The sequence below is a fragment of the Chenopodium album genome, chromosome 22 (genome assembly GCF_948465745.1).
Source record: "Chenopodium album chromosome 22, dcCheAlbu1.1, whole genome shotgun sequence".
NCBI lineage: Eukaryota > Viridiplantae > Streptophyta > Magnoliopsida > Caryophyllales > Amaranthaceae > Chenopodium > Chenopodium album.
Genome location: NC_137855.1, coordinates 3,704,216 through 3,714,309, shown reverse-complemented (window position 1 = coordinate 3,714,309; position 10,094 = coordinate 3,704,216). Strand labels below are relative to the sequence as shown.

Sequence of the window (10,094 nt, the reverse complement as noted above, 5' to 3'; positions counted from 1 at the left end):
CAGTAATTTACTGTACATCGGGTGCACTTTTGTCCAATTTAATGTCACTTTTGTCAAATTTATCAATGAAGCATAAATAACTCTTATATATGTCGAGTAACTTCTGTGCGTTTTAGTGTAACTTTTGCGTATTTTATTGTCACTTTATAACGGATACTGAACATCTGTTTTATTTAAAAGTTTGTGTATATTGAGTTTAGATTATATCTTTCTTAAACTTCATGTAAGAAATTTTTACAATATTATACTTCGTAATATAGTTCCGTAGTTCGTGTTAGTTAGATCATGCCCGTATGTTTGATTGACACTAGTTAGTTTCAAATTCAATGGGATAATGTTAAAAAATAAAAATCAATGGGATAAAAAAGATGATATTTACGTACGACACTTGTAGAACTTAATCAAGTAGTGTGTTGTGGCATCATAATGATTTTGATGCTAGGTGACATGACATATATGATTTATTAGTCCACAATTAAAGCATAGATCATATGTTTTACTCTATTTTAATACTTCGTAATATTTAATTAGCTAACGTGTTCTTTGCATGTATATTGTGCTAATATGCTCTAATCATAGGTCACTTTATGTAATGTATATTGGTCATTACAAAATTATTATTCACCAAGTTTATGAAGTATAAATAATTTTTTTCTTTTTTCTTTTTTTTTTTTAACAATATCAAGTAGTTTATGACAATTAATTAGTATAATAACCGACATATCTTTATTAATGTTTTGTATGTAGCAAATTATTTAGCTTATATTAACTCCATTTTTACCTTTTTACTATTGTACCGTGTCTAAAATAGTACAAAATATGTATGTTTCCATAATAATTACATTTAGATACCTTTCTAATGAGAAAAAAGCGAGCGTGTATGCATACATGTGTTGGTGGTATAGGGGAAATGATTTTGGCACACCCTTAATTGATTTGGGCACACCCCTATGTGAGAGCACATTTTTCTATGCTCTGCTCTTCTCACATAGGGATTGTGCCAAAATCAATAAAGAATGTACCAAAATCAATTTCCGTGGTATAGACTCCTTGGTCCTTGCAACATAGGGAATTTAGAAATGAGTATATGTAACTTCGCAATCCAACCCCCACGAGTAGGGGTGTAAATGCCATGTTGTTATCCCACCAAACCTTCATGTTGTCCCAGCTCAAAAACAAAACTATATTATATACAACAATACAATTGCATGCATTGATGCATGTATTGTACATGTACCACCAAATTTTTGATTATGACACATATTTTATAAATCATCTCAAAGAGCAGTGATTAGCATTATTTTATTTGTACGTTCAATATTATATTATTGTTTTCTATATATAGATTTTATTGCAGAAATACAGGATGAGTTTTATACGGGAAAAACGGACAATATAAGATTCAACAAAGGTTAACTTCACTAAGCAGTAGTCACTCACTCCAGCCACTTATGTTAAGGGCCAACACGTGTGTATCTTACAATTATGGCCCATTTTGTCAGTCGACGTTTTTGGACAACCTTAGGCCCAACTGCCAACTGTCGTCGCCAACTCACCTATTTTAACTACTACTATTAGCCTAATTATATCACTAATAATTCTATTATTAGTGTTGCAACTTCTATTGCAAATTTAACCTTGTAAGAATGTAAGATGTAAATCATAAATACTACCTATACTCTTTATATAAGAAATATAACCGATTCAAATTTGGACTCGCGTAAACATAATAATTTAGCATAACTCAACTTTAAAATTTGACCCGGCCTGATCTAACTTCATCAGACCCGATCTTATCTTCTAAATTGACACCTCTAAAAATAATAACTTGGTACAGGCTACAAGTAGATGAAAAGGAAATGAAAACGGAACGGAAAATAAGATGTTATGGTGGAGTTGGACAGTGCAGTTGGACTGAAGAGGAGGGAACTTTAAAAATCTCACTCTCACTGTTTAAAGCATGTGCAGATAGACCCATATGCGCACATGCAACCATGTGCTTTTCTTTTCTATTTTCTCTTTCTCTCCATATTTTTATTTCTAGTCACTATTTATTATTTTATTCATTTTTGTTGATTTCATTAATTAATAACCCACATTTAAATACTTCTATTCGATCTTACCCTTAAATTTTATCTTCTTTTTTTTTTTTCCATGAAGATTTTGTTAACTCTTTTGCTACTACCACTTCCACTTTTTCTTTCTTTCTTTCTTTTTTTTTATTTTTTATTTTTTATTTATTTTTTTATTTTTTATTTTTTATTTTTTTATTCCCTCCTATCTTTAATCCCATTGGCTCTTTTATCATCCTTCTCATTCTTGAATTCTTGATTCATCATTCTTATACCATGTACTCCATATAATATACATCATTGAATATTTGAATTGTGTACTTATAAAGAGATAATTTCCTTTTTCCAATATGTTTAACACAAATCGCTCTAGTTCATCTTATATCAATTTCAACAAATATAAATAAGTTTGTAGTCGTTTATGTTGAATACACGTACTTGTTGTACAATATACTATTCTAATGACAAAGTTGATTAGATAATTAAGGATGATTTGATGACTAATTAGCAAGCAACATATAACATATTGTATTATATATTTTGATATCATGTGGAAGATCTTGGATCAACTAAATCTATCCATAACCCAAGTGGCAAACAAGCAAGACAAAAAGGAGGCAAAATATATAAGCAAATAGTCAATTGTCTCCACACACGAATCTCCAAGTCTTCAAAGGTTGGCCGAAAAGGTCGTCGGATAACCTCCACTCTTAATTAACCTTTGTCTCAAATATAATTTGGAGTAGCTTTTAGAAGTTAGAGAATAACAATTTTTAAAAAAATCTTAACATAGCTATGCTTATAATGTAAATAGTAAGTATATTAATGAGAATTATTGATTAAAGTTTTACAAATATTATATATTATGAGACGAATATCCGTTTGAAAGATTTAGGTAAGAAATGTAACCTTTTTTTAAATGGAATGCAATTGTTTCCTATGTCATAATACAAGCTAAATTGGTTTAAAATTAAAAAAATTCAATAGAACAATGATCACAATCCTTAATCGTCTAAGTGAACATCAATGTGTCATAGTAGAAACTACGCCATGATACAAGTTAAAATTCAGCAATATTGCTTATAAAGATTATATGAAAGATTGACATATCATAATAAAAGGGGGAAAAAAAATCATGTAATACAATGCATCTATACAAAAACACGAATTATAATGGATGACAAAAGAAAAAGAAGAAACAAGAAGATTGAAATGAAAATGAAAGTACATACATATATAGGCGCATATTGAATAATGAATACACCAAATTTTTAGACAGACAAATAAGAAAGTTTATTAAGCAACAATCAAAAATTGAGTTGTCAAAACTTGAGTTAAATCCACTTACACAAGTTGGGCCAGGGCCCAGCCCAAATCGTTGTTAGGAATTTCATCCTACCGTCCAAAAGTAATGTTCTAGAGTACGTGCATGTCCAATTGAAACACGTGGAGCCACGTATGACATTAATCTGCAATTTTCTAAAGTGACAAGAAGGTGACATAAATTGTTACTAATATTGTCATCTTATTTTATTTTGAAAGAATTTTATAGAAAATCTTATGTCACAGTGAGTATCACACGTGGCTTATTGAATATGATAGTAGTGATGTGTGGCTGAATTTGGAAATGTCACCTTCTAATTTACCCTTAAGTTTTGTCACTACTTGAACCAATTATTTTGTTACTTCGTACTTCGTAGTTTCTTTATCAAATATACAAACAAAATTAGGTGATTTTATATGATCTTTGATTTTAATTTTTATGGCTCATGTGATGTGTTGTTAATTTGCTATACATATAGGCCGTAGTTAGCGATTAAGGGACTTTAGTTCCACAACAAATCTATTAGAGATAATAAGTCAATCACAACGAAATGATATCATGCGTGCCTCATATTACCTTCTTCTTTATGCGATAGTCTTCAATCAAATGAGATGATACCTACCATATAAGAATTGTGTTAAGTAATAAAATTTTAATCTTGGATGAGTTTGACTAGGGAGGTTTCAATTTAAACATAAAAAGACGGGTAGGAGGCATTCCATTTTATGCTGCAGTTAGAAACCCAGGCATGTCTCGACAAGGTGATACCATCCTATTTCATAGTCGACAGTACGCTTTCAGAGATACTTCTTTCTTACAACATATCAGAAGAGAGGGACGTCCCTTCTAGGAAGGTCTTCCCCAATCCCACGTACTCGTATTATATACACAATTCAAACTTTTAACAATCAAGTTAACTCTCAAGCCATTGCCTGTACTTCTGATTTTCTGAGGTAGCACAGCAAAATCACACAATTTCACATCAGCTTTCATGCAACTGGCAACCTGTTCTAGAATTTTTGACATAGTTTGTCCCAAATTGGAACATTCCTGGTCTTCTATATTATACACAGTTGAGGCAATGACAATATAAAACTCTCTCTTTCGAAGCACACTCCCACGAAATCTTTAATCCTGTCGAGGAAGCTTCCAAGAATATTGGTGCTGATGTGGTGAGTTCTGATTTACTGAAATGAACTGAATTAAATATTTTATGAGAGGAGAAAATTGGGAACTGAACTGAACTGAAAATAAGCTGAAGAGAACATACCCTAATGATTTAATTGAGTGTAACAACTACAATACTTTTTTTTTTATTTTATTTTATTTTTTTTGACAGGGAGTGTAAACAACTATTAGCTAGCTAAAGAATATCTGGAACGTATTTAGTTTGCTAGTACCCCCAATCTCAAGCAAATCACATCATATATCTTTATTAAACCTTAGGTTGCTCTTGCTAAAACCAGTTCATCGCAATATGATGGTTGAGTTTAGAAGAAATTTTGGAAGGGCATCATCAATTCAATTGATCACATTTCAGTATTACTCCGTAATATAGCACATCTAATTTTTTTTTTTTGAAATATAATATAGTACATCTATTATTCTCTATATATTTTGATAGAACTTTGTGATTAAAGTAAGGCCTCAAATCATGTTAAAAATTCTAGCTTTAACACGACTAAACATACAAGTCTAATCTTGAATGTTCAACATAGTTCGAGTTGCTAAAAAAGATATCCTCTAGTCATCTACTGATCGAACTTATCCATTCTTTTACTCTTGAAACTTTAATTTAATTTTATTTACTAGCAATATATAGAGGATATATATTACTCCCTCCGTCCCAAAAAGAACGACTCATTTGGCCAAGACTTCGTCCCAAAAAGAATGACCCATTTGCATTAAAACACCCACCACTTTGCAACAATATTTGTGCAAAATTAGCTTCCCCATATTAAAATTTGATTTTCCATGTTATTTTATTACTTTCTATCTCTATTTTTTTTACAAACTCCATGTAAATTTATTTTTCCAATATACTTTTATTTCTTTTTACTTAACTTCCTTAATACCCGCATAATCAACTTAAATGGGACGTTCTTTTTGGGACGAAGGGAGTACATTAATTACTTTTACTTTCAACTCTCTTTCAACTTAACATTCATTGTAATTTTGTTCATCCCTATGTATTTGGGCTCTTTGCATCCCCTTTTATCTTCCCATAACACTTTAATCCTATGCTTTGTGCTAATCTAATCCTAATAAATTTATAATTAACTGTCAACTACTAACCACATTATTCCTACTGCTATAAAGATAGAAGTTCTATCATCTTAACGTCTAACATGTACTACTAACCATTGTTATAATCCTCAGTTACACTAAAAGATGAACACCAACAAATACATAGTAACTTTTGGTGGTGCAAACATAGTCACAACTTTGACAAACAAAGCAGAAGACATCGATGAATGGGTGGCAGATATCTTGCCACGGTACGTTGCCGAAGGCAGATCAACGGTGGTAACAAGGGCTAGACATAGAGTGGAGGCCTCATCAAGTGTCAAACATGAGCAACAAATCAGCTACTCTTCAACTTTGCATTGACACAAAATGTCTCATAATTCAACTATTTTACTTGGATTATTTGCCTAAGTCTCTTAAGGACTTTATGGGCTGGCCCAATTTCACTTTTGTTGGGGTTGAAGTGGCTGATGACGTGGCTAAGTTGAGGGATGAGTATGGGCTGATCTGTGATAGGAGCAGGGATATTCAGGCCCATGCTTTGGGCCTTTGGCCCATAAGGTGGTACCGAAAGCCCGGTCTTAAAGTTCTTGCTCGCGACATCGCTGGGCTTTATATGGCTAAGCCCATTCATGTTTGTAGGAGTGATTGGCAAGCTAGGGTGAATGAGTATGCTAGTATTGATGCTTTTGCTTCTTACAAGATTGGTTACAAGTTGTTTATGGAGTGAATGAGTAATTAAGTAAGAAATAATGATGTTAAGATGGTTTGCAATTTACTATTTGGTGTTGTTATCTACTAAAAATTCAGTTCTCTATGTTTCTATGTAACGAGTGTTGTGGAGTTTTGTGATATGTACTCCTTACTCCTTAGTAGTAACAGTTTCTAATGATAACTAGCTTTTTGGCCCGTTCAATGCACGGGTTGTTACTTGGGTTAATTATTTTTATATGTAGGTATGCTTTTATATGAAGTAATTGTTTTATTTCTAAAACTTTAAAGAAAAAAAAGACTGAGGGTAAAACTGTGAGAGAAGATGAAGGAATTTATTTAGATATATATACATGAAGATTGTGAGATATGAAAAGATATATTAGTTTAAATTATAATTAAGTCTAAGAGATGAAAAGACAATTTATATTTTTATTCATATGTTTATGTAATGTGTACTAATTAATTGAACTTTATTTTATTATGGTGGAAATGAAACACTTCATTTTCTTAATTGAATTTGCAAGTTGTAGAATGCATAAAGAGTTAAACATAAATATTAAGAGAGGTGACATGTGTCATATGGGGTATTGAGTGACTTGTGATGCCATGTGTCATATGAAAAATTTGTGGTTTGTGTTTTTAAATACTAAGTATAGATATAGATGTGAACGAGCGCCATCAATGTTCTAGCTAATAAATCTTATGTCTTTTTAAATTTTACATTTTCCGATTTTCATATCGGAATGCCAATTGTCCCTTCAATTCAAATGTCTATAAGTGTTTTTTTTTTTTTCCTTTTTTGGGGACAAAATAATAATGCTTATTCAGGCAAGGGCGGATCTACAATAGTCAATAAACCCCAGTAAAAATCGATTTTTTAATAGTCTAATACCAATTTCAATGCAAAAAGAATGTTTAATTAGCTTTGCTTTATTTAGTGGTACATAGTATTGTGTTTACCTTAATTATACTTGGGTTCGTGCCTAAGTTTTTATGGTCTTTGTTCCATTTATAGTCCAACAATAATTAGCTTTGCTTTATACAAGTAGTACCTATAATAATGTTAATTTGTTACATTTACAAATTGGGTGGAAGATCCTTGGTTTGTAATTGGTGAGTTATTAGGTAGATGTTTCTTATGAGAGCATACTAGGTAGGTGTTTCCTAATTTCACTTTCATATTAAAGCATATTAGGTAGGGACATAAGGGGTTTAAGTGTAATGAATTAATTTAATTTGTACTTGTATATTTTAAGAATATTATTGAATGTATGTAGTGAATGATAAACCAATAAAGGATTAAAAGTGTAGTATAATTGTTTATTTGTTTGAATGATAAAAGTCGTTTGATGATAGCATCATAATGAATACTTTCCCTACATTATAAACAGAATTGAAAAAGACAACTACAAAGTCCACAACTAGCTAGCCGAAATAGATGGTATTGCTTATCTTTCATCATAGTCCAACATGGAAGCATTTGTATGTACCTCAATTCATGTAATGGTTCATTAAGTGAGGATAGGTAGAATATAACATCTAAAACACACACATACTTGTATAAAATCCGTTTGAGTAGAGTTTTCTTTTCTTTTTATTTTTTAATGATTGTGATGACCGAGAATCTTTTTCTTCGTTGAAATCATGTGCCATCATTATCTTATTGTACGGATGTTGCAATATAGAGTACTGCTTGAACAAAACTAGCGTTTTTCAACAATTAAGAGGAACTTGCTAAGCCACTCCATAACCAACCATACCCACTAAAACCTATGCGGACCAAAATATTGTGGGCCGCCTAAGCCACCACATCAATCTTGCCAACTACGTATCTCCCTAAAACACTATTTCCCCCGTCCTTTAATACAAAGCCTCTTTCTAGCATTTATTACTAATATAATAAAGAGAAAGAGTGTTTTAATTTAGGGACGGAGGGAGTATACGTACACTTCTTGTTGGATGACAAAATATGTTACTATTATGACTTTAGGTCATATTCTGATTGAATGAACTGAACTGAACTGAATATTTTATGAAAGGAGGAAATCAAGAACTGAACTGAACTAAATTGAACTAAAAATAATCTGAAGTGAACAGACCCTTAGTGTCGATCAATAGCTCTCAATACTTCGTATATTTTTTACATAAAAAAGTTCAATATTGCGAATGGTGAAGTTTTGGGTGAGACGGACTCTCGTGAGTCCACTATCATGTTTTTGGTGTTGCGGGCCTCGCGATCGGATTTAGTTAGCCCGCGCCTTTTTATTGGATTTTTGTTATTGAGCCCGGTCTCACACAAAACCTTTTGATTTCGAATACCTAAACTTTAAATAGGAAATTCAAATCCAATTCAAAATATTTGGGATTTATTTATCTAGAAAGATAAAAGCTAGATCAAATACACTACTCCCTCCGTCCCTAAATTACATTCCTCTTTGGAAATTTACACGGGAATTAAGGAGGAAAGAATAAGACAAATAACAATAATTAGATAATGCAATGGGAAGTACAAATATAGAGTAGTTATTACCATGACATGTCATCAATCCTTTGCAAAAAAAAAGGACCAATCACATGCTCCTAATTGAAATTTTTTAACCAATCATATTCATTGTAATTTGGCACAAGGATTATGAGTGAGATTAGGTAAGGATGAGTGAGAAAGCATTAAATATAAAACAGAAAAAGAGAGTTGATTTACTAAAAAAAACTTACCAAAAATAGAAAGGAGGAATGTAATTTTGGAATATCAAAAATAGAAAGGAGGAATGTAATTTAGGGACGGAGGGAGTACTAAATTTCAATTATGCCCACTATCCTGCAACAGAGAAGATATACAAAACTACAAAAGTACATTCATTAGTACATTACATTACATTTATTTAGAGATTCAATGTCAATATATGTATGACATAACATACATTTTTATTTGAAAGAACTTATCAATGCAACTCTGGAAGTATATTCTTGAATCTAGCTTGGAGGCTTGGGAATTACATCACTATTGCTTACATCACTACTTGTAAATTTGTGAATAATTATGATCAACTAAAGCTCGTTTAAGTCAGTAAGTCACACGATACATGTTGTTGGATAAACTAATATTTTTAGTATTTCTATTCTTGTTATGGCTAGCCTACTCTATCAAAGTCATGTTAAATTAGTACTCGTACTTAATAACTCCCTTTTACGTAGTATTTTTTTTTTTTTTTTTTTTTTGATGCAATCCTTTTATGTAGTATTAGTAATAATGGATCTTATTATTATTATTAAGTGTTGCTTTTGGTGTAAGCAATTTGTCTTTTATTTATTATTTATTTTATGGGATAAAGCAATAAACAATATAACTAAACATAAGCTAGTGCATGCTTCTAGAAGCCATCATTTAACCACAACCTAGTACGTAGTGCATTACTAAGTTTTCTTAGATGAATGACTTTGCATTGGTTCGATCGATCGTACGGAGTAATATTATAATAGACTCAAAGCGCATTTTTAAGGTAATGAACAATTAATAAATAATAACCCATCTATATATACCTAGTGTTTACAAAAGTTTTAGATTTATTTATTTATTCATTGTAGCATATATGATCACATACTACTAGTAGCAGTATGAATGCATTGTGACATTACAAGGTGAGAATGAACTTTTAAGACAAATTTAGAGACATAAAAATAAAAAAAATAAAAACTAAAAAAACATAATGCAAGTACTAAACATATTACATATACAT

The 10,094-nt window shown here is 31.2% G+C and overlaps 1 protein-coding gene across 1 annotated transcript; it reads left to right on the top strand.

The window, feature by feature from the left end:
* The first annotated feature begins 5,968 nt into the window (after positions 1 to 5,968).
* Positions 5,969 to 6,373, top strand: LOC145606242 (3'-5' exonuclease-like). The gene has a single exon (XM_081662276.1). The coding sequence runs from the start codon at positions 5,969 to 5,971 to the stop codon at positions 6,371 to 6,373; it is 405 nt and encodes a 134-aa protein (XP_081518402.1).
* Positions 6,374 to 10,094: the final 3,721 nt, after the last annotated feature.